General features: G+C 38.7%; 1 protein-coding gene across 2 annotated transcripts in view; it reads right to left on the reverse strand.

Annotated features, from left to right (window-relative positions):
- WDR26 (WD repeat domain 26) overlaps positions 1–14,593 on the reverse strand; it is a 39,561-nt gene extending 24,968 nt beyond the window's left edge. Inside the window, exons 1-6 of one of the 2 annotated variants that reach the window (XM_004693036.2) lie at positions 13,830–14,593; positions 11,903–12,002; positions 11,698–11,802; positions 6,379–6,515; positions 1,938–2,035; positions 842–998 (exon numbers count right to left, since the gene is read on the reverse strand). In XM_004693036.2, the coding sequence (XP_004693093.1) occupies positions 842–998; positions 1,938–2,035; positions 6,379–6,515; positions 11,698–11,802; positions 11,903–12,002; positions 13,830–14,251 (1,019 nt within the window). In that variant the 5' untranslated portion in view covers positions 14,252–14,593. The remainder of the gene's footprint in view (positions 1–841; positions 999–1,937; positions 2,036–6,378; positions 6,516–11,697; positions 11,803–11,902; positions 12,003–13,829) is intronic. The other variant, XM_004693037.1, reaches the window with a different exon arrangement.
- Positions 14,594–26,006: the final 11,413 nt, after the last annotated feature.

Consider the following 26,006-nt stretch of genomic DNA (forward strand, 5'->3'; position numbering starts at 1 on the left):
TGGAAAGGGTCATTATGCACACATCACACATAACATGGGAGCTATACCTCCTTTGAAAGCAGAGTATATACATTATTTACTTAGCTCCATTCTGCCAGAGTTTGGGCCAAAATTCTTTTAAATAGGTGAACTTACTTGGGTTTAGTGATTATGCTAAGAATTTGGTGACTATAATTCTGCATTATTTTGGAAAAAAAAAAAAAAAAGAGAGAGACCAACAAATGTAATAGAGTAAAAATGAATACAATGAACAACTATAAACCAGAGACATTTTATGGGGCTGAGAAGGGGAATGGGATTGGAACTGGAGCGGGAAGAATGCACTGGACTATGGTGATGGCACACAGATGAACTGGTGATGGGAGGTCCATGGGGATTACAACTGAGATGGAAAAAGGCACAAAATGAAGAATGATGTTAAAAAAAATTATGTTGATGTTGTAAAAAAAAAAAGGAAAAATGTCTATGATCATTAAGGCAAAAAATAATTTGAGCTGGATTAAAGTAGCTATTATGTACAGAAAAATTCACTACATAGTCTCTGGCACCTACAACAGCATCATTTATAAGTCCTTAAAGAAACTGCCAGACACATAAAATGACCAACGGAAGCCAAAGAAGAAAAGGAAAAAATAGATTTTCCAGCTTCAGTTCAAAGGGAGTGGTTTACTATACAAATATCTCTTTATTTTCAACTTTAGTAGTTCTAACTTGTGAAAAAATGCTGTCAGACATGAATTATTTTATAGCTGTATGAAAAGTCTAAAAACATTTAAATAAAGTTCATAACTGAGTGTAAAATGTTAGCCTATATTTCAGATGTACGAAGTTCTCCTCTTACCTACTACAAACATGATCTATAAGCAGAGACACAGAATCTAGGTTATTATCAAGTTTGGTATTGTGATATAGGCACCGGTCCCTTTGTAGTTCCACCGCCTGCCGCAGAAGGGTCTGTAAACGCCGTGGGGGAAGCATCACTGATGGTGGTAAATAGGCTTTAAAAGATAATTTTAAAAAAGAAATACAAACAAATATTAAAAAATCAAAACAAAATAAATTTTTCTTTAAGACACTTGCTCATCTTATGCTGTACATATCCCCACCCTAATGATATGTCCCTTAAACACAGCAATTCTGGGTGATTTCACATCTGAGCTTTATGAATATTTGTTAGCAGCCACAGCCACCACCAGGATGGTGCAAAACAGGATGGAGGGCATTAATTTGTATGTGAATTTTCTTAAAACAAACAGAAAAACAAAACAAAAAACCACCACCAACAAAAAGTTAAAAAGTGGTGATGATGTGGCATTCAGAACCTAAGAAATATCTTCACATAGTAAGAGCAAAGCATAAACCTAGAATAAGTTCCAGGACCACCAAATTACTTCCTACTGTAACTTAGGGAATAACTATTATTTTGATACTGATACTAAAAAGTTCTAATCTTTTGATGCCTTAATCTTCAACAATCACATGGATTGATGAGCTATTAGGATCTCCACTCACCTCAACATAATGGTATGATTTAACTAGAGAGGGAAAGAAAGTCTTTTATATAAAAATATGGCAAAAATGAAACCTCTGCTCTAGTTTGGAAATTACACCAAATATTTGGGGGGAGAGTAAAACAATTTATCCATGACATATTTAAAATTGGTGGCTTAAAGCTATGGTTTACATGTTCTTTTCCTCCCCTCTAAACACAACACTTCTCCCCAAATAAAAACTTAAGAGGACCATCACCACATAAACAAATAAAAAGTGCCTCTTAATGGATCCCTCTCTCCCCTTTATAATACCATTCAGAAAGAGTATATCTAGACAAGAGTCTTCCTAAATGATTCATAATACCATCTAATAAAAGCTAAAAAAACAAAAACAAAACAAAAAGACCCCCAACAACACAGAAACACCAAAATTGAGACTCTTACTCTGAAGTTTGTCTAACAGTTTGGATCGAGAAGCTGTTCCTTTGCCTTCCCATTCTGCTTTTGCACGTAGGTCTTCTGCATGGCTACACATCAGATACCTAAAAATAAGACAGAGAAAGGATCAAATGTCAAACCCTTTTCTTTGTATTAAACGTAACTAAAAAGTACAGAGTATATTTTGGATTATCTAGTTCTTACTAAGAAATATCAAGAAGAAATTTCTACAGCGGTTCTAAATTCATTAATACAAACTACACTTGGATATAATTACTATAAAACAACAGGTAAATGTATATTTTATATTGTTATTTATTAATAATATATTCTTATGTTGTTACAGGTAGCTCTTCTTCTGTGCCAGGCTCTGTTCTAAGCACTCAATATGACTATTTAATTTTCATAACAATCCCATATGAAGTGAACACTATTACCCTGTTTTTATTTATTTTTAAAGATTTATTTATTCATGTATATAGAACTGGGGTATAGAAGTGCAACAGCAGTGAGAGGATTCACCAGAGACAGAGCAGGGAGCAAAACAGGCAGATTGATGAGTACACTGCTGATGGGAGCAGTGGGGAGTCAGGAGAGGTCTGCTGTGCAATGTGGGTCAACTGCCTGGCCAGGGATTGAACTTGCACCGAAGCGGCTATGGCTAGCTTCGCAGTGCTGCGTGCGCTTTATTGTGCCACCAGGGAGGGCCCTATCCTGTTTTTATACATGAGGGAACCAAGACACAGAGTGCTTAAGTAATTGATTTAGAGTTAAGTGACAGACTAGGAATACAGTCCAGACATTCTAGTTGCAGGATTGCTCTTTAACTACTATGCTACTTTAACTGCTTCTTAATAGTGAAATGAAACACAAAACCAAGAAATCTTCAAAAGTATCAACAATAAGCTAATTAAACAAAATAACACGCCATCATGTGTTTCCCATAAACACTCACATAGCATAACTGGATATTCACTCTTGTATCATCCCTTCAAGGCACTGAAATCCCAAAGAAGAAAATCTGGGAGGTTTTTTATTTACTATACATGCTGAAGGAGCCATAAATGCTAGTGTTCATGGATTCTGGAGAACACATCAGGGCCCCCTGTTGAAAAATGTGACCTGACCTGGTTCTGGCTGCTTTTAAAAGAAAAGGCTTTAAAACTGAAAGAAGTGAAGGCATTATTCAAACATGGACATTAGATCTGGCAAGTAATTATCCTGGTACTTTTGTCCTCTGCCAGACATATCTGTTCTTCTCACTTGTAAAAAGGGTATCAGGGCCCTCCCTGGTGGAATAACAGGTTAAAGCATAGCACTATGAAACTATCACAGCCACTGCAGGATGAGTTCAACACCCAGCTAGGGAGGTGACCCACGCGGCGTGGCACACCTCTCCTGTCCTGCTCACTGTTCCCCTCCATAATGTATTTTAGTAGATCTGCCTGTTCTGTCCCCTACGTCTCTGTGAGTTCTCTCACCCCATGCACCTCTGGCCTGTACCCCAGTTTTTGCATGCATGCATAAATAAATAAATAAATAAGTCTTTAGAGGGTATTAAGTAGGATAGTGAGAATTAAACAAGATGGAATATTTGCTCAATATCTGATACACAGGAAGAACTTTGCAAAAGATAATTTTTATCTTAGTAAATTTTAGTAAGTAAATATAAATTTAAAAATCTCTCAGTTAACATGAGTATCATGTCCTCCTTTTCTTAACCTGCATAAAGCATATTTCATTTAGCACCTTATTATTTAAATACTAATTAAATGATAGTTTCTTACCTAACAGAACTATTTGCTTCCTTACTAGTTAGTATATAACTAGTGCCTTAGCCAATGGGAATTTTTTGCAATGGCATGAGTAATCAGACTGAAAACATCCTGTAAGAAGTTAGAAATTGTGAAAATGTTTCTAAAGTAATTATTTGTGAGTCAAGTTTATAACTTTGTGGAAAAAGTCTCTCAAATTTTGCAAAAGTGATCTATGAATGCTTTTTTGACCATCTAAAAATGTTAAACTTTAGTGTTATAAATAAACATTTGTTTATAGGAAGTCACAGATTATAACTGAAAGGAATAAACTTTGAGCTCTAATGTTAACTCCACAACTTGTAATTTCTAGGCCATTTCCTTACTTAAATAACTCAAGGTATAACTTGATACAAAGTTCAGAATTAAATTTTGGAGTAAGAACTATACAATTAAATTGTATGTTCTTTAAGCAGAATAGAAAGTTTCACTGTGTGACTGTTAATAAGGTAATCAGAAACATCATAAAATAGAAATCAGATACATCATAAAAGAAATAATCAGAACAAGGTAATTTGTGAGCTCAGTATTAAAATATCCCATTAGAATTTACCATTTCAAGATACAATGGGGAGCAGAGACCAGTCGCTTAGGAAGTAAGTCAAATCAGGCTTTGAGACTTTTTACCTATATTTGGAATTGTTACTGAACTTCTTTGAGGTTCAGTTTCATTATTTGCAAGAACCCTGAAATGAGCCTTCTATCTCTCTAGGCCTATCTTTTTATATCTGAAAACACATTATATGTCAGACATTATTTGTTGGAACCATATCAAATGGTAAAAATGCTATGAAGAGAAAAAGACAAAATGAAACACAGGGATGTGACAGAGAATAAATGCCTAGAAGATAACCTTAGGAAATGTATTTAGATTGAAACCTGGACAAAACTAGCCAGCTATGCAAAGATTGGGGAACAGCATTTAAAATAGAGCAAACAGTAATGCAAATACCTTAAAGAAAGGCAACTTAGGGAACAGAAACAGTATTAGTATCACTAAGGAGAAATGAATAAAGGGAAAGGATGAAGGATCTTGTGGGCTTGTATGGAGATTTTGGATTGAAAGGATGCTGGAAGGCAGTAGGAAGTTTTAAGAAAGGGAGACAAATAATGTATCATTTGCTTATTTATCTTGCTGCTGTGTTAAGGGAGCAAGGATGATGGTAATGTGACTGATTAACAGACTACTATTAACATTCTGGGGGAGACGGTTACAATTTATCGAGGATAGAAACTGTAGAGATGAAGAGAAACTGACAACTTTGGAATGATTTAGAGCTAGGCAAACATGTGCCAAAGTTGAGAGAAAAAAAATGCAAGAACAAGGCCTAAGTTTTTTGTTGTGATGAGGAAAATGACTGGAGGAACACGTCTCTAGGACAACTAAAATCAAGAATTTTGTTTTGAACATAAAACTCTTGAGACACCTACTAGATGTCCAAATGGAGACAGACACATTGGCTATAAGATGTATACAGTGGATCTGCAGGTAAGGGGAAATTTAAGAGCCACTGGTATGTAGATGGCACTAGAAGGTTTACTACAAAAGAATGAGATTACCTGTAAAGAGTGTAGTCAAAGAACAGAAGGAAGTCTACAATCAAGGCTTTGGGTCCTTTAACGTTTAAAGAATTGACACAAGGATAAAATAAAATTACACACAGGAAATATTTTACAAGGACGTAATACATAATAAGGATACATTAAAAAAGAATGTTTGTATGCACTTATACTGCAAACTATATAGCTTACAATTTTTTAGAATACTAAGAAATGACAGTTCACTAACAAAACATATTTCTTTTCCCTTTCACCAACTTTATTATCTATTTTACTATGGAAAAGTTTCCTTGGATGACAAAAAGTTATATACGTACAAGTGAACTTATGCAGACAAATATTATCTAATAATTCAACAATAATCAGATGTTGAAAAAGTGTTGAAGAAAAATGTTGAAGAAGTGTAATTCTGAAATGGAAACCTTGATAAAAATAACAACCTTTTTGTTCCTCAAACTGCTAAACATGGAGCTTCAATACAACCTAGCAATCCCACTCCTAGGTATCTACTCAAAAGACACAAAAACACTGATTCAAAAAGATACCTGCACCTCCATGTTTACTGCTGCTTTATTCACAATAGGAAAGACATGGAAACAGACCAAATGCCCAAAAATGGATGACTGGATTAAAAAGATGTGGTACATACACACAATGGAATATTACTCAGCAACCAAAAAAAAGAAACACATGTCTTTTGCAGCAACATGGATGGAGCTGGAAAAGATCATGCTTAGTGAAATAAGCCAGAAAGAAAAGGAAAAATACCGGATGGTTTCTTTCATAGCAGGAATATAACAGAACAGGCAAGAAAATAATGATAATGATGAACAGCTATAGACCAGAGACAATTTGTGGGGGTGGAGTGGGGATGGGATCAAAAACAGTGGGGGGGAGGGAAATGCACTGGACTATGATGATGGCACATGGGTGATTTGGTGATGGGAAGCCCAAGGGGATTGCAACTGAGCTGGAAAAATGCACAAAATGATGTAAAAATAATTATATTATTAAAAAACAAAAACAAAACAACCTCTTCATCAACCTGGAGTTTATGGACTGAATTTACTTACCCACTGAGAACATGAATGCGTTCTGTATTATATTTCAGTGGGGTCAATTCACAGCGCAGAACTTGAAGTGCCTCCAGGACCTTGCCATCCTCCAGGTATTCCAGGTACTTCTGCTGCAGCAGCAAAAACTTCATCCTCTGACATGACAGAAAGCAGCAGTCAGAGGAAAAAGTTGATGGAAGTTTCAGAAAATGTTTGTGCCTAAACAGAACAGTAGAAACCATTCTACTATGCCCTTTGAAAATAACTTTTATAAAGCTTTTAAGATGACTCAAAATATTTTGGCTTAATAGAGTCAGATTAAATGTGACTTTGTTCACCTCTATAGCTTAATAAAACTGCTATGAACAAATAACCTCAAATTAGATAAGATTATTAGTGACCAAGGCATCAAAACACTAACCTTGAGTTTTATTTCTTGTATGAAAATTTAAATCTATCCCAAGTATTCTAAATTTGCTTTTTCATAAAGCTTGACTTTTATAATAGCATTTATAGTTTTATGTAACAATATTTAAAAAGTACAGAAAAACCAGTTACTAGAAAGATTACTTAAAAGCCACACTGTGAAAAAAGGACCATGTAGATCAGAAAACAGAACTAAAGCCACAGGGTAGAAGTGGCAAAGTATAAAAATTTGGCTATCAAGAGGAAGAGCTGCTCAGAAAATGGCACTAAAGTTGGTATGCAAAGTACTGCATTCCCCACGGTTAAAGAGGTCAAGCCTGTTTGATGGACTCACTCTCTTCAGGGGACAATGGAGATGTCTATAATAGAAGACTGTATGCAAACACTTTAAGAAAATCTCAACGTTTGTATTTATGTACTGGTAACAATTTGAGCACTGATATATTTAAGTATTAAGCACACAATTATTAGCTCTTTCCCCACAAAAGAAAAACCATTTCCAGCTTATTGTGAAGCCCTTCCATATTTAGTTTTTCCTTAAACATGTTTGGCTTTACCACTATTAAATGTTTATTGTTTTACTTTTAACTGGAAAGTGACATCACAACCTTAGCAGCATTTTGCTGGAGAAAACAGATGTTGTGACTATAAAATTTGGAATTTCTTTTAAACCTGAGACCAAGAAGAATTGCTGTTTATAGAAACTTGATGTTATCTCATACTCTACTTTTGATGCCTGAGCAAGTCAACTGATATCTATAGAAAAGTCAGTAGATAGGCAATGTTTGCCACCATATTCCTAAGATGTCTTCAAAATGACTAAGGTTTCAAATTCACTTAAAAAAAAAAAAATCCAAATGACAGTCTTTGTTTCTTCAATAGCATGCTTAGTCTGAAAACATTAAAAAAAAATGTGGAGAAATTACCATTTTTAAAAATAGACTTAAGAGTAAAATGATCTGCTCTAAAGATTTTCTATTAGGGAGTATGTAGAAGAAAAGTAAACCCTAAAGCTTATTAAAATGGTTTCTAGAGAGTAAATTAAAAAAAAAGCTTCTCACATAAATTAGGCATATGTTTAAAGACATCTTTTATGATACATAATTTGTGTTTGATAATCTAATTTATATCGATAGCTAAAAGACAAAAAATTCAAACTATGAGATAAACTATAGCTCTAGAAATATCACACATAACAAATTTTTACACACACACACACACACACACACACACACACACTGACTAAGTGAAATAAAAACCAAAAAACAAAGGATTTTATATCTGAAGTTATTCTGGATAGTCTCACCACTTTATCTTCTGGAAAACCAACAACAAAAATCTTCAGCTTTTTTTTAATAAAGAGTGTATGTATTTCCATTTATCAATATACTGTTATAAGTTTTTCATATAGTGTTTGAGTTTAAACTTGAGAATCATTCAGAATTTTTTCATTTAAATGCCACATGGAACTGAACAGCATGTGTGTATTATTTATTCAAGACATTTCTTTACAATTGAGAACATGAGGGAAATTGTTTTTTAAAAATTCAGAGGAAGTCTTATTTTGGGGGGACAGTATCAATCATTTGGACATATACACAACCCTACCCATCCATTCCAATTTGTGTAGGGACAGTGGTCCATGCTACTTCCCCCTTATTTTCCCACCAAGATCCTACTAGAACTTGTTATTCTCTTTAAATGGGGCAGGACAGGAGAAAAGAAGACAAAGTTAGACTTTGAGAAGCCAATAAAAACATGTGTTTTTAAATTTATAGGAAATGCATAAAAGTAGAGCAAAAACATTTCTCTGAGTCACTGTGTCTAGATTAAGACAAAGAATACCCTTAAACGGATATCAATCCTGGACATATGAATGGTACATGCTGCTGGCATACTTCACTAGAAATGTGATCAAGAGAGAAAATATTCTAAAAATATTTTAAAACTCATAGAATGGAAAGTAATGTATCCATCTGTGATACAAAAGTATACATTCTCCAAATTTAAAGCATAAAAATGTAAATTTTAAGAAAATAAACATCTTCAATAAATGTTAATTTACTGAAAAATATTTTAAATCAGACAAAACTGAAGTTTGCTGAGGTGGGACAGGGTTTTCTGAATTTTTTTTTTTTTAAAAAGATCTCGAGCACCTTAAATGAAGATTATGATTCAGGTAAGGAAAATAAAATCTCTCTATAAAGTATTATTTCTGGTCTCTGTATTTCATCTTTGGGCCCAGTAACTTTTCTTTCTCTTTTTTACTATCTAATAAAAACTTCAAACTTCTGGTTAGGATAGCTTAGAGTTTCATATGGTAATTCCTGCTGCTCTGCTGTTTGGCGCCAGCCCCCTCCAATTTGGAATGTCTTACTCCTTTCCCATTTAATATAAAAGAAAAACCCAGAAGTTATGATATACATGAAGTCTTGTTATCAAGGGCAGCCTTCTAACTAACCTAGTGGTTCTGACTGACTATGGAATAGGGTTATGACCAAGTTATATCAACTAAATATAATCATGATTCAGAGAAAGGGGCAATGAATTGTAGTTAAACATAGCTCTCAAATCTTCCCCATCTGGCTTTTAAGCTACTAATTTTGCTATATAGTATCAGAACAATGTTGTTAAATTTCTATTATATTAAAATAGGCCATTTTTAGACATGGAAGTTTCTCTATTCATCTAAATACCCACCTAAGTTCTCTCAGAGAAGCCTATCTGAACATAAATGAAAAATTTCAGCTTCCAGAAAAATTTAGAGCAAACACTAGTATTTGTAATCTCTTTTGAGTGTAAAACATTTGAAAAAATGGGGATGCTGGGAAAAATAGTTTGCCAGTAAAAACATCCAGGCTTAAAAAGTAAAACATAATCCAAGTCTATCAGACTAAATCATCAAATGTGTCCATGTAAACAGTTAAAATAATTGTGTTTAAAAAACAAAAACCCTAATAGTTATCTTCTAAAGTATTATCAGGAACTTATGCTTACATTAGCTTATCTTCTGGAGTTGGAGTGGGGGGGGAAGAGGAGTAAATCTAAACACAATTAGAAAGAACACTTTAAAAAATGCTGAACTGTATCTTTAAAAGCAATTGATTCATCAATGCTTAAAAGTGAGATAAAATTGGAACCTCTTTCTTCATATAAATACCTAAATAGTTTGATGGAATGAGGCTCAGCCAGAGATTTAATCTTCATCTTTTATTAGATCCTAGAGTGTTCTACAGACTGAACAGGCTGTAAAAAGAAAGGATTCCTCCTTATTATCTTCAGTTACCTTTCTTCAGTTTACATGTTGCTTCTAATGAAAGCTTCTAACAGTAACCACAATCTAAATTTAATGCAGAAATCTCAAATTACTATAAACAACAACAACAACAACAAAAAGGGAAGTGAGCCTTTTAAAGCTCTTACTGCTAAATTATAGATAAAATTTGGGTAAAATGTAAAACAAAAAAAATCCTTCAAGAAAGCACACTTATTTTAAAACTGCCTCAGGACAAGTTCTTTACTGTCATCACACAAGTAGTGCTATCTTATCTAATAAGAAAAGAACCTTAATCCTTTTTTGGGCCATTTAATTGTCTTTATTTTAGAGTAAATTTCCATTCTCTCAGAGCTAACAGTTTAGGAAACACTGTCCAGTGTGTTAGGTGTTTTTCTAAACCTCAGATATTACTGGAAATTTGCAATATTTTTAAATATAGATGTTCAGCTATTTTAACTTCTATATTTTCACTTTAAAAATTTACCATGGAATTGACTAGTCCATGAGTTAACTTATTATCAGTTTTCTGATTCAATAGTAAGTTAAAAATTTTTAATATTTTAAGTATTTACTGAAAGAAAAAAGTATACTAGACCATCAATTTAAAAGAACCCAAATTTGTTGACACTTGTTAGAACCATTTGATTCATCTTAAGTCTATTCTCTAGTTCAATATACAAAATCATTAAAAATTTGAAAACTTCTGCAACAAGATTTCAAATTTCTTACCCAAAACAAAAACCGGAGGCTTTTTTATGTTAACAAACAATGGTAGAAAGATTGTTTGACCCAATTAAAAATAAATCAAAATGTAACACTCACTTACTAATATTTAACAAACAGCTGGTTTCTCTACTTCACTTCCTATGCTCCTTCCTTCCCTCCCCCACCAGACAGGAAGTTGCTTTTGACAACAAATGAATCAGCTAGAAGTTTAAAAAGCCAGCAGCCAGGCGCTGATTCTTCATGGTTTCTAATCACAAACACTCTCCTCTCTTTCACCAACATCTACTAATAAAGAATTAAAGCCTATCACTATTAAGGATTCATTAAGATTTATGAAAGAGGCTGACTTTTGAAACAGCTAAATTGATCTTGTGGGGGAAATAAGGTCAGTAAGCAGAGCCCAGTGGTCAAATTTGCATAAAAACCTTACCAAAATGATACATATCGAACAAACTGACACTGTCAATTCACACAACTGGAATGGAAAATGGTGAGCACACCAACAGAGGTGGTTAGCATTAACTATAATTCCAAAAGATTAAACAGAAGGTAATTACTGAATCATCAACTCAAGGTTATATGGATATACACACACATTTTGTTTACTAACATTCAGTATTTTTTGTGAAAGTATAACCTTTGATTCTATAGATATAAAATTCTCATTAATAGAACTAAAAGCATGAAGATCATTTAACTTATAAACTAGTTTCAAAGCACACATTTGTTAAGTATGATTTTAAAATAAAAACCTCAAACTTTAAAACATTACAAGTTCACTCTAGTTTACAAAATATATGAATCTTGACTATTTTCTGTCTTAGCCTTTAAAGAGCCAGAAGCCCAGAATTATCAATAACCTACTAAAATAAGCATAAATGTGAAACTAAGAACAAAAGTGTATTTACCACAATTATTCCCAACAACGTTTGAGAGATTTCAAGTGCGCCTCTTACCACAATAGCATGAGGAGAATGCACTAAAGGCTTTAGTTCATTCAGGTCATTTTCTGCCTGCAAAAATTGGTATAAAAGAAAAACAGAAATGTCACAAAATGCACATCAAATATATAATTTTAGCAGCAGTCACACAGCTCTATATGCCCTACTTTACCTTATCCCAGTCTCCTTCCATGACATGATTTCGGAATTTGGTAGCAGAAGGATGTTCTAAACGACATCCTGACTCTTGCATGAGGAGATCAACAGTCTGGCTGCAGGAGAGATACAGTGTAAAAAAGACCTGACCAACTTTAGGGTTTTACTCTTCCAAATAAATTAATGTCTATGAAAACAGTTGCAAAAGTTTTTAAGAAACCTCATGATGAAGAAAAAAGAAATAGCTTTAATGTGCTTGGCTCAACTACCAGATTTTAATGCTGCCACCTACATTTATGTCTAGTCAAATTCTTGAAACGGAATCAAAGTAAGTTCTTCATACTTTTGCTATTTAATGTCTCAGAAGTTAAATAAAATAAAAGGTGTGTTGTAACTGACTGGTTAAATGATCAAAAAGCCAGGATTTACACCACAACTTGGTTACTACATTCTGAAGGATTAAAAACTACTAGCACCATAATGTAAGAAAATGACCCGTGTTAGATGAGTCTCACATACAGGTATTTTTGCACAGAAATTCTACTTGGTCAATCTTTCAAATAAAATAAATCCAGCATCAAAAATCATTCCCTTTCTCTCTATACTAAAAATAGCAAATTTACTATGGTGTAGGTTCCAAACAGTCACGAGTTATTTCCTCCTGCTGCTGTCAGCTTGCTTCTTGTCTCAGTAAAATGTTCTGTTAGCATTTACAAAATCTGTTTTCATACTAATCCTTTTCCTTAGGGAACCCAGTGAAATCGTCTTACAATTTATTTATCTTTGAAAGTTTAAAAGATTCATCAAATGTGCTTCTTCCAGCAGGTATTTTGATATCTAAGAAACTTCCTTTATAGGCCTTATATAATTTTAAAATTTCAATGCTTTCTAACTCAGCTCCATTTATTTTTAAGCTAAAGAGTACAATAACCTGAGAACCCAAACACTTAAGTCATTTAGAAGCATTCCATTTCTCCCAGAACAAATCTATCAATCCAAAACTACACATTGGCTAGTGTAAAGAGCATAATCTACCCTTTGAAGGTAGGAAACTGTTGCATGTGTCCCCCCTCTTCTTCTTCTGGATCTGTTTCCACCACCTCCAAGGCACTCCCATCCACCCTACCTGCTACCCCCACCCCCCACCCGGCTCCCCAGTTTTTCTTTGTGTATACAAAACGGTGGTTTTTGCCCAAGGTCGCAGGCTACCTTCCCCGTATTTTAGGTACACAAGGCCACCTAAATTGTATTTGAAAATAAATGATTCACCAGGTCAGATGACCCTTTTCAGAGGCAATCATCTTCTGGGTATTAAACTAGGTTTTTACACTAGTTAGGAGGCTCCTTGCACACACATAAGGGCCTTTCCATGACATCAACATGGTCTCTTCCTTCATTATTCCCATCAGATTTCTTCAACAACCCCCTCCAAAATTATCCCAGCCCCTCAGTTCCCATAAGCACTTGTAGACGATTGTCTTTACTGATTGGTGGTTTGCCCGGGTTGTCTGTCACGGTTGGGGGTGGGGAGGTGTCCCACAAAGATGCCTCTGAGATATACTTGCAAAACAAATCCTCCAAGGTTCATTATTTCCACCAGCTCTAATCCACCCCTCCCCCAACACACACCGAGACACCCTCCTGCATCTGTCTTTATTGACAGACAATTAAGCTCAGAAGGTGTGTGGGGAGGGGGGAATCTTTGGGCTTCAACTGCCCCCTCCCAACGCCCCGACTGCCTGTCTCGTCTCACAATTTGTCGGGCAGATTGATTTTCTCGTTTCCCTTCAAGCCAGCTCCCCCTTCCAGGTCGGCCGGGGCCCAGTGCGGGCCCTGCGTGCCCAGCAGGCATTCTCTCTTTGACTGAGCTCTCCGCAGCCCCCAGCCCCCGCAGCCGCGGCCCCTCGGTCCGTCCACACCAGCTGCCTGTAAGGGATACTTACTTGAGCCCTAAGCCATTCAAGTGCTGTCCTATTAGCCTAATGACATCCTCATCTGACTGGGAGAGCCGCTTCTTCTTCTTGAGGCTGCTGCCCAGTTCTGAGGTGGCCAAGGAAGAGGCAGCGGCGGTGGTGGCAGAGGCAGCTGCGACGGTGGCGGAGGCTGCGGCGGCGGCCCCGCCGGGGACCCCGTTATTGACATTCAGGCTGTTGCTATTGTTGCTGGCGGCGGAGGGGGCGGAAGGCAGGAGCCCATTGGCGTGGGCCAGGTCCCCCGCGGACGACGACGACGAGGGCGACGACTCCCCGTTCTGGGCCGACAGGCAAGCGAGTTCCTGGGTCTGTCCCTGGCCCCCGCCGCCCCCTCCTCCGCCGCCGCCGCCGCCTCCACCTCCTCCTCCTCCTCCTGCCCCGTTGGCCTGCATGATGCTGCCGCTGACCAGGCTGTGGCCGCTACTTCGGTGGGGGACGGTAGCGGCGGCCGAAGGGGCAGCAGCCGGGGAGAGTCCCACCACTACCACCACGGAGGAGGAGGAGGAGGAGGACGACGACGAGGACGAGGACGACGAGGTCGGAGGGGAGAGGCCTGCTCTGCCTGCCGAAGCCCCGGGCTCTCCTGCTCCCTCCGCCGCCGAGGCTCGGGGTTTCTTCCGCGGGGGCGGGGAGGCTCCGCCGGTGTCCGAGTCGGAGGAGGAGGAAGCGGAGGCCAGAGTTTCCTCGCCGAGAGAGGCCGTGGTGGGAAGCCGGTGGGGCGAGGCGGGGGAGGGGAGGCGGGGGCCGGGGAGAGGGTCGGGGTGAGGGGCCGGGAAGGTGGGGAAGGGTCAGGGTAGGGGGTAGGAGGAGGGGAGGAGGGAGAGGAGGAGGGGGAGAAGGAGGATCCGGGCCCTTTCCCCCCCCCCTCCCGGAGGCAGCTCGGGGTGCGCGGCCCGGGGGTCGCCCCGGGGGCGCCGCGGGGCGGCTGAGGGACGCGGGGCTCGCCGCTGGGCTGAGCCCCGGCGGTGGCGGCGGCGGCGGGTGGCGGCGGAGGCAGCTGCCGCCTCTGTCCTCGGGTCCGCTCCGCTCTGCTCCCTGGTGTGTTGATTCTTCCCCCAGCTGCTGCCTAATGGAGTCCAGGCGCCCGCGTCACAGGAAATGCCTATACTGCCCTCCTCACTCACTTCCGGTGGCAGGTATGGAACCTATAAGGGGCCTGTCACCCGGCACGTGCGCGGGGGGCAGACCCGGGCGTTCGGGGAGCAGGTCCGGGGCGGCCGGGGCCGACTCGACCCGAGCCGGAGCGCCGCGGGGCCGCCCAGATCCCCCCCAGCGCCCCGGCGGGCCTGGCGCCGCGAGGAGTAAGTTTGTCACCGCCCTCCGAGGCCCGGCGCGCACTGGACGCCGCGTTCTTGTGCGCGGGTGTGTGCGTGTGTTCACCGGTGTGACCTAGAAATGTGCGGCGAGCCGAGGCACCGGGGGTCGCCCACCCCGGCCGAAGCCCGGGGTCGAGCGGGTGGCCGGGCTTTGTGAGGAGAACTTCAGGGCGCTGGGTGGTGGTAGGCCCTGTCAACGCACAATGGGAACCGGGACTAGGGCCGCGACAGACAGCCGCCTCGCTCTAGTGTGGGAAAGCTTGGATTTCCACAGCCGGTGCCACACGCAGCCGCTGGGCTAGTCTGTCCCGGGAGCTCTGAGAGGATGAGCCGGCGAGAATCCGTGCGCCACCCCGGAAGGTGCCGTGGTCTGTGGAAGCAGAGTCTGACGAGAAGTCCCAAAAAGGCTGTGGGTGTGGAGAGGAGGGGAGGGACTCGACGGAGGGGTTTTCACTCTTTTTTAGCTCTTGCCCAGCGCCTCCTCCCCTCCAGCTGCTGCTTGAGTCACGGTCCAGTTGAGGCGGCTGTGGTACTGACGGAGCAGTTGCTTCCCAAACCTGCATTTTGGGGGAAGCGGGATTCGAACTTTTGTAAAGGAGAATTCGGACTCTCACTGAGCTCCAGGCTTGTCTTTTTTAGGTGTAATGTGAGGCTTCCGTGTCACCGTGATGTTCCCATGTATGTGGATCTAAAAATGCAGCAACCAGCGTAATCACTCCAGATGATTATTTACATGTCTGTGTTGAACTCATAGACTCCTGAGTGTACAAACATTTCCATAGAAACTTAAAAAAATTTTTTTCTCTCAAGTTCCACTGTGGAAAAAACATTTGCGCAACTAATGCATCTTATCTCTGAAACTTAAAATATCTGATCCGAAGTAACTGTGAGGCCTCTGGAGACCGTCCTTTTTAGATTTAGAAAATAAAAAGATGATGCTTGTGAGAAATTAGTAGAGAATTCTGAAGTCTCTGGATCCTCAGTCTGGAAGAAGAAAAAGGAAGACCAGTGTAGGCCCTTACAGAGTTTTAGCTTTGTCTTTGTCACCTCTTAAATATACCTGCAGTTGGTGTCATTGTGAGGTGACTCATAATCACTGTTTTTATTCACCTAGACGGACCTAAGTTCTAGCTAAGTTCATGGGGCATTGTCACTGTATCCAGCAGAGCCTGAATTACTAGATAGTTAACACCTTCAGAGATCCCTGTTGCTGTTGGTAAATTAACTTTAAGGAACCTTATTGTTAGAGTCCAACTTTAATTTTCCCAGAACTGTTTATAATGATTTATTGGAGCCATAGCACTAGCTTCTGAATAGTCTATAGTTTTTATAAAGGAAGCAATCACTTAGTGGTGGTCAAGATAAGGCTTACACTTCATTAGCAAAAGTGAAAGGATGAAAGGAGAAGAAATTGGCATCAACTGCTGTCTGAACTCAATAGGATATCCCAGCTTTTCTATTTTTTTTTTTAATGTGACCAAGACTGCTTTTACTAGAGTTCTGAATTTATGAGGTCCATATGCACACACATTTTTTCTTCCTTTCAACAACTAGGGTGTAAGTTCTTTGAGGCAAGATCTCTATTGTTCATCTAAGCCAGTGTTTTTCATATTGTGGGGCATGACCTATTTGTGAGTCATGAAACTGGTGATTTAGTCTGTAATTATGATTTTAAAAAATGAATGGAAATGTAAAAAATCAGAAAATATCTAAATAATCTCTCATAGGAGGGTGACTAAATTTTTTTTGTTTGTTTCATGCTTTAGAAGTAAAAAAATGTTTTTTCTGTAGCTCTTCCTGAAAAATATTTGGAAAACTCTCATCTAAGCCAGTCCTGACTGATAAAAAACAACTCAAGAAATGTGTTAGGTATCTAAATGGCAAACCATTTCTTAAAGCAATGTCTTAACTGTAAAAATGAAGAGCTACACCAGATTTTAAAAAACTGAAATAGTATGGGAGTTGTAATAAAATATAAAACCAAATTTTCATAAAAGTCTTTGAAAAATGCATATTATTACTCTTCTATCAAGATATAAAGTTTGGTATTTCAGTGTGGTACATATCAGCATCAATATTCAATTTATTAATGTCTTTCAAGAAAAGGTGGTTTTCAGCACCTGAGATATCCCTGAGAAGATTACCATTATATTTATTTACCTCTCCAGCTTAATTCCTAGCTTTTTGTTGTTGTTGAGGGTTCTAAAGTTGGCCAACTGACCTTGTTAGACTTGGGTAAATGTGGTTGAATTCAGGAAGGAGCCTGGTTCTTGGAGTCAGAACACTTAACTGATTGACCTTGAACCAGTCATTTAACTGCAGCCCTGCATCCATTTCATCCTTTTAAAGTAGGTGTTATGACACTCACCTGTACCTGCCCCCCAGCTGATGTGTGATCCAATGTGTAAGAGAGTGAAAAGTACATAATCTGGGAGTTTTGCCTGCTGTTCCATGTGTGTCTATCCATGCAAGTGCTTGCTTATTTCCCCCCTTCTGTAAACATTCCACACATGCCTTGAGCATTTTGTACACTTCTCGTAAGTGAGAAGGGGTGGCACGTCAGGTGGATCTGAGTGCAAAGCCAGAACTCCCGCATTGCCACTGAGCCTTTATATTCAGAAGTGAACAGGTGGAAGTGTTCACCTTTCTCTCAACTGAAAACTGGTTTTCTTTCTTTTCTTTTTTTTATATAAGAGGAAAACTGCTTTTCTTAGCAGCCATTTCAAACTGTTCCTGACATATTTGGTACACATAACCAGTTTCAGGAAAAGTCCTGAAGGAACAGAAATTTATCAAGGCAACTAGATTGTTCTTTTCCCACCACACAACTGGTGTAGATTGCTTGGAGTCAACTATTTGCTGCACTGACTGGTAGGTCACAGCAAAAAATGCACATAACATTGAGCTTTTATGTGTGCAAAGATAGTCACTTGAGCATTGTTTGTACAAGCAAAAAGAATGGAAATATTATCAAGACATACTATTTGTAGAGATTACCTTTAGGTGGGAGGACTGGGGTGGTGAGGAACATGTTCTTATTTTTTCCATTTTATACTTTTTTCCAGTGTTTGCATTTTCTAAGTATAGGTTTTTAAGTGTCAACAGAAATTATTTGAATTTTACTTTCTCTACTGTGTTAATAAATATTATGGCTTTAAAGCGCTCATGTTTTTTAAAGTTCACTTAGAAGCCATCAAAATTCTCATGAGGATTTAATCATAAATAAAAATATGCCAGATAAAGCAGTGTTATGCATATTTAATTAACATTAAATAAACTTGTATTTTTTAGAACCACCTCCTTTCCATTACCTGCACTTTCTGTGTTTAACTTAGACTACTAACACTTTACATACATACCCATTTTCTCACTTGGTTAGAATCATCTAGGGAATAAAGGGCAAAAAGACATTCCTATTTATTAACTTTGAAAAGTTGATAAATAATTAATAGTCCCTGGAGTCCCAGCATAGCAGACAACAGGCCATTTGGGCAGTCTTTCTTATTCTTGGTTTCATATATGCTGTTCATCCTCTGTCATTATGATAATCATAAATAATAATCAATGGTAAAACATGACCACAGTTGTCAACAACATTGGAGAAAATTGGTTTTGTGAATATGTATTTATATAAAACCCATATAGAAGTAATGATCTAATGCCTAGACTTTTTTTTTTAATGGCTAGACTTTTAAAACTTCAAAATTATGACTCTTAGGTAATTTTCATACAGTTTAAAAAGAATGTTAAAATGATCCTTTGGACTTTATTTAATTATTTTTATTTAAAAGTTGTGACCTTTACTGAATAATATTGAATGTATAGGCAGATGCCAAGCATTATAAAAGCCTCAATTAAAAAAAAAAAGTTAGTTGAAGGAGCCCATGAATGCCAGTCATTAACAACAAAAGAATCAAATAGTGGCTCTTAGCTGCTTTCTTGTGGCTTGTAAAAGGGTGCTTGGCTAAATCAGGACTGACAGAGTTTTACAGATTTGCTGGTTTCTTTAATGCCTCATTTAATGGAGTTTGGATCTTCACATTTATACATACATTTCTGCATACATCTTTTCTCTATACATTTCCGAAAAATAAGAATGTTTATTTCCCTGCTACTCTGACTCCTTATCTCAGAATCTTTTCCTCTCTACCCAAAATTTTGACTGACTCTGTGGAAATAGAAATAGATGTGAGATTTAACTGCAGATTTTCTCTGCATTTTGTTCTTTTCATTATCTTTCCTAGTGTCCACTGTTTCCATTCTCTCTTTTCTTTGTCATAATGGCACATGCCCTTGGCAGGGCTTCTGAAATAATAAAATAATATCAAGAGCTGATGCATAACCAGGCCTTGTTCTAAATGCTTTACATATATTATGTTATTTTAATTTCACTGACTTTATGGCATTTGTGTTTTTATTATCTCCATTTTACAGGGGTAAACTAAAGCACAAAAAACTTGAGGCTTCATAGCTATGGGGAGAAGTGGGTGCATAGAAACTGTGCTCAACTGCTACACTATATTATTTTTTAGAAATGGCTGTTAGACTGAAAAGATTCATTTAAATTCCTATAGGTGGAAAGAAGAAATGGGGCAAGCCCTATTATTTTTGAACTTTGACCTTCTTTTATATATGAAACCTTGGTTCTTCACCTTTGAAGCCCTCATCATTTCACTGGCCTAATTAATAATAGATAAGTGAGCCTGTGGAAGGACACTAAAAGATTTTCCTTCCTGCAGAAGCCACCCCAGGGCATGCCTGGAAGCTCCTTATCAAGGATACAGTTCATTTCTCCAAGAAGTCCAAGTTGAAGTGCAGCATTTTGGCTACAAGAGTTAGCATACCAAGGTAGGTGTAACCTGGAGACTTGGTTAACTGAGGGTACTTCAGTTCAATCTGAGATCCTGCTCTTGATTTATACAGGAATTCATACTTCACAGCAGGTCTTTGAGATTAGTTTCATTAAGTTATTAAGTAGTGTTAAAATGTTGATGAGAAAAAAACAAATCTCAAAGTTGAAGCAGTCATTTAAGGGCCTGCTTTTATTATATGTTGTTTAGTTTAAAGTTTCCAGGAACCTCTCCACAGTATTAAATACAGGCTTAAGGGTATTTTTCTCTCAGCAGTCCTTTCCAGGCCAGAAGCCATAGATACCTACTTCAGATGGGGCCAGATAACATAAAATTAATATTTACGAGTAACGTCAGCTCAGGGGAGGTCATAAGTGCTTCTATTAAAAGTCTTGCTTTTTGGCCCTCCCTGGTGGCACAGTGGGTTAAAGCACTGCACTGAGAAGCTAAAGCCACTTCCGCATGAGTTCGATTCCCGCCTGCCCCAGAGGTGACCACATGACACAGCAGACATCTGACTGGCCCGCTGCTCCCCTCAGCAGTGTACTTCGTCGATCTGCCTGTTCTGCTCCCCACTCTGTCTCTGGTGAAGCCTCTCACCGCCCCTGAGCCTCTGGCCTGTACCCCAGTTCTGTATGTACAAATAAATGAATCTTTAAAAAAAAAAAAGGTCTTGCTTTAGGGAGAACTACCCGACTGCTTAGAGACCTTATACTGGCACATAACTTAAGGACTATAGATAAATGATTGTTCTGCCATATCCAGGTCCCCAGTAAATGTTTCTCAAACTGTTGTTTTAAAAAAATTTTTAATCTTATTTATGCATATGAGAACTGGTGTGTAGGCTACAGGTGTGGGGGGTGAAATACACTGCTAAAGGGGAACAGCAGGAGAGACAGGTAGAAGAGTCAATAGGCAAAAAGTCTAAAACCTTGAATTTGCTATAGACTTTTTCTTAAAGATTTATTTATTTATGCATACAGAACTAGGGTACAGACCAGAGGTGTGGGGGCAGTGAAAGAATTCACCAGAGACAGAGGGGGGAGCAGAACAGGTAGGTCTATGAAGTACACTGCTGATAGGAGCAGCGGGTGGGTCAGGAGAGGTCTGACACCCCATGTGGGTCACCTCCGGGGCTGGGGATTGAACTCGCACTGAGGTGGCTGTGGCTAGCTTGCAGTGTTCTGTCCTAACTCATTGCACCACCAGAGAGGGCCCGAATTTACTATAGCTTTTTTTTTTTTTTTAAAGATTTATTTATTCGTACAGAACTGGGGTACAGGCCAGAGATGCGGAGGGTGAGAGGATTCACCAGAGACAGAGTGGGGTACAGAACAGGCAGATCGACAAAGTACACTGCTGAGGGGAGCAGTGGGCGGGTCAGGAGAGGTCTGCCTCACCATGTGGATCTCCTCCGAGGCGGGGAATCAAACTCATGCGGAGGTGGCTTAGACTTCTTTGTGCTGTGCTTTAACCCGCTGTGCCACCAGGGAGGGCCCTTACTATAGCTTTTAAAGAGATTTTTATTCTCCAAAAATTTTAAATATACACAGAGGTAGAATAGTACAGTGATCCCACCATCCAGCTACAGTAGTCATTGATCAGTATGTCCTTGTTTTATCCATCCTTTCTCTTCCAGTAGTCTTGAACAAATCCAAGATATTTATAATATATGTATTTGTACTTCAGTTTGTAGCTCTAAAAGAAAAGAACTTCCTTAAAAACATTGCCACAGTACCCTCATCACACTCAAACCCAAATAATCCTTTAATTATCAAATGTTGTCAAGTGTTCAAATTTCCCCAGATGTCTCATAAATTATTTTTAACAGTTGGCTTGTGTAAAGCAAGAGCCAAACAAGGTCCACACGTTGCATTTGGTTGATATAAATTGCCAAAGTCTTTTTCTTTAGAGTATACAACTCAGTGACTTTTTTTCCTATGAAACTACTACCAAGGATGGAATAGAATATTACCAGGAATCCAGTAGTATCTTATTGTACTTTTAATTTGCATTTCTCTACTGACTCATGATATTGATACCTTTTTTTATTTTTAATACCTTTTTTTTTGTTTTGAATATTCTCTTTCGCCCCTTACCTTTTTAAATTTATATGTTTCTTAATTGACTTGTGATATTCTTTATACATTCTAGATATGAGTCCTTTGGTGAATATGTGTACTGTAAATGTCTTTTTCCACTGTGCACTTTGCTTTCATTCTCTTAATTGTGTCTTGATGAGCAGAAGTTCATAATGAAATCCAATTCATCAGTTGTTCCCTTTACAGTTTATGCTTTTTTGTGTCCTACTTTAGAAGTCATTGTCTAAAGGGCATGAAGATATTCTCCTAAAGTATATTCTGGGTGTTTGAATATTTTGCCTGTCCAGTTTGTTTCTACAGTCCTTCTAGAGTTAAGTTTTGTGATTAGTTTGAGACAGGGGTCAAGGTTCATTTGCTTTTCTTGTGTGAATATTCAAATGACCCATCACCTCTCTTTCTCCTACAGTTGTATCATTATTATAAATTAGAGGACTGTACAAGTGAGACCCTTTTCTAAACTCTTAGCTTCACTGCTTTGTGTAACTTTATGCTTTAACTGGCAAAAGTTTGTGCTAATACTATACTGACATAATTGCTATAATTTTATAGTAAGTTTTGCCATTGTAGTGCAAATCTTTCATTTTTAAATTAAATTGTGTATTTTTTTTAAAGATTTATTTATTCTATGCATATAAGGAACTAGGGTACAGGCCAGAGGTGCCAAGGGTGAGAGCAGAGTGGGGAGCAGAACAGGCAGATGTACTGAAACACACTGCTGAGGGGAGCAGCTGGCAAGACTGGAGAGGGCTGTGTGCCAGGGATCCAACTCCCTCAGTGCTGCTACTTAACCCCTTGTGCACCAGGGAGGCCCTAAATTTTATTTTTTAAATAGAGATAATATTGGTTTCCAATACAGTGTATAATTTAAGTTCAGTTTTTCTTCCTCAAGATTGCTTGGCCATATTTGTTCCTTTGCATTTCATATGTCAATTTCCACAAAGAATTGCTGAGATTTTGAATGAAATTGAATAAAGTCTATAAATCAATTTGGGGAGGACATGTATCTTAATAATATTGAATCTTCATGTCTAGAAATATGGCATATTTTTCTATATAGGTTTTTAATAGGCTTCTTCATTTTCTGGGTAGGCCTCACTTATCTTTATTAGAATTATTTCTATGAGTTGGGTGGTTTTTGATGCTAGGGTTGATGGACTCATATTTAAAATTTCTTTTTTATCTTCCTGTCACATTATTAAGACTTCATAGATACTTTACTATCAAAGAAAGAAGTTCATGTTGGGACTACTTAGTCTTCAATTTAGCATATTTTTATAGTTTATCATTGCTTTCCATTTACAAGTAATTTGATGATGCAACTGTTTTTTCATTCTTTTAAAAGGATGATTTAAAATATCTGTTTAGAACAAATGGGTAGTCAGTATTTCCAGGAGTCTGTTTAGGTGAGGAGAGAAGGATTCATTTGGAAAGAACTTACTCTAAGGGAGCTAGAGCCAGGCTGGACCCACTTGACCCTGTAACAAAGCCTTGCCCGATGGAGAGAGACCGTGTGGTGTCTGTCACTCATTTTTTTGTAGCCTGGGTGCCTCAGACTCATGTCTCAGTCCTTGGGAGGATGGTGTGAGAAAGGAGGGCTCAAATAAAAGTGTAAAGAACTCTTTCATTGGTAATTTCAAAAAGCACTGGGCATAAGCAGTACTGCTTTGTGACCCTTTTGGTACCATATTATAAAGGGAGGACATCAAGGCCTCCCAGGTGGTACAAGGGATAAAGTCTTAGCACTAGCAAGTATTGCCAGCCACTGCGGCATGTGTTCGATCCCTGGCCAGGGAGCTGACCCACATGGCGCAGCAGACCTCTCCTCTTTCTCTCACAGCTCCCTCAGCAGTGTATTTCAGTAGATCACTCCATCTCTGGTGAATCCTCTTCCCCACTCACACCTCTGGCCTCTAGCCTAAACCCCAGTTCTTGCATGCATAAATAAAAAAAGTCTTTAAAAAAAAAAGGAGACACTGTTTCTTACCTTAATAATATAACTCTTCTTGCTTTCACACTTTATGGCAGGATCTATCAGAGGCTTCCCCAGTGCCAGCAGGAGCAGCAGTAGTAAGAATGTCAGCTTATACTTACTGGGTGCTTACTATGTGCAGGCATTATTCTGAGTACTTGGTACATATTAACTCATTTAAGCATCACAACTCTCCATGAGGTCGGTTTAGATAATATTATTTTACAAGGGCAGAAACCGAGGCACAGGGATGCTAAACAACTTGCCTGAGATCACACAGTTTATTAATGGCAAAGTCAGAATTCACACTAAACTGGCACCAGGGCCCATACTCTTTATTTGGCTTCTCAGGTAGTAGCAGTAGATAGGAGCTAAGGAAAAAAACGGGATGATAGCTGATTTTACTTGCTTTTCATAATCTCTGAGATGGCCCTTGAGGACTTTGAGAAATATCTTGGGGCCGGGGCAGGGCAGCTTTAGAGGGTGCTGTGGCTAAATGAGCAGTTAAGATCAAGAGAAGTGAAACCTACGTGAGGCAAGCATAATTTGGTTTTTAGATCAGACTTACAGAGTTAAGAAAAATTACATTGATTTGTTTCTCAATTTTATTACTTTAAGACTCCCTTGGAGTAAGTGGAATCATGACTTCTGGCCTGTTCTTTCTCTGAGGTGACAGGCATATCTATATTTAGACCAATAGTCATCCTTCCGTGGTGATGGATCAGTGTGTGCCTCCAAAAATGGCTGTGCACTGAAATAATAACATGAGTATCTGAATGAACAGATAAATCATTAACATTGTAGATTTGATGCACACGCACATCAGAGGGACTTCTATACAAATTTACCTATTAAGTAGAAAACTAACATTTGTTCTAGGATTATAGATAGCTACTTGGGCAAGTGTCCATGAGCTCATGTAAGCAAACAGACTCAGATTCAGTCATTACAAACAGAACGAATGCAGGCCCAAAGCAGGAGAACCATTAATTTTGCTGACACAAACCAGAAACTGGGATTTTCTTTAACCCCATCCTTTCTCTCACCCCCCCACCCCAAGCTCTATTGATTCTACCTTTTTAATAGTATTCAAATCTGGGGCCTTCTCTGGTGGTGCAGTGGGTTAAAGTGAAGCACTGTGAAGCTGTCCACAGCCACTGAAGCATGAGTTCAATCCCCAGCTAGGGAGCTGACCCATGTGACCAGGCAGACCTCTCCTGTCCTGCCCACTGCTCCTCTCAGCAGTGTATTTCAGTCAGTCTGCCTGCTCTGTTGCCACTCTTATCTCTGGTAAATCCTCTTACCCCACCCCCCATCTCTGGTCTACACCCCAGTTCTTGCATGCGTGCATAAATAAATCCTTTAAAAAATAGTTTTCAAATCTGCCTCCTCTTTTCCATTTCATTGCCACTGAAATTGGGATTCTTTGCATTATTTTTTAAAACCAGGCTAGACAACAGCTTCCTGAGTGCTTTGTTCTTTTCTCTTACTAGTTGCTTTCATTGCCAAAATTATCTTCATAAACCATAAAACCATCACATCTTTACTTAAAGATAGACATCTTTAATAATAGCTTCCATTAATTATTTAGAACATTAAAGTCCAATGTCCAGAGACTGATCTCCCAGGCACCCACACCTCTCTTTGAAGCTCTCTCTCATTCCTTTACCGGTGGCACCTGCCACATCGGACCTCCTGGGGCATCTGAAAACCAAGCTCTGCTTTCACATTTGATACTTTCTTTGGTTATAATATTCCTCAAGAGGGTATCCTTTGCCCTTTCAGCCAACTGTTAATTTTCCTTAGGAACTTTGTTAGAAGTTGTCCTTACACTAATCTTGGATAGCAGCCTTGGTACATATAAACATTTCTCTCATACGTTGTGTCATAGAAATATTTGTTCTCGCTCA

The sequence above is a fragment of the Condylura cristata genome, unplaced genomic scaffold, assembly GCF_000260355.1.
Source record: "Condylura cristata isolate star-nosed mole 26May11 unplaced genomic scaffold, ConCri1.0 scaffold00035, whole genome shotgun sequence".
Lineage (NCBI taxonomy): Eukaryota > Metazoa > Chordata > Mammalia > Eulipotyphla > Talpidae > Condylura > Condylura cristata.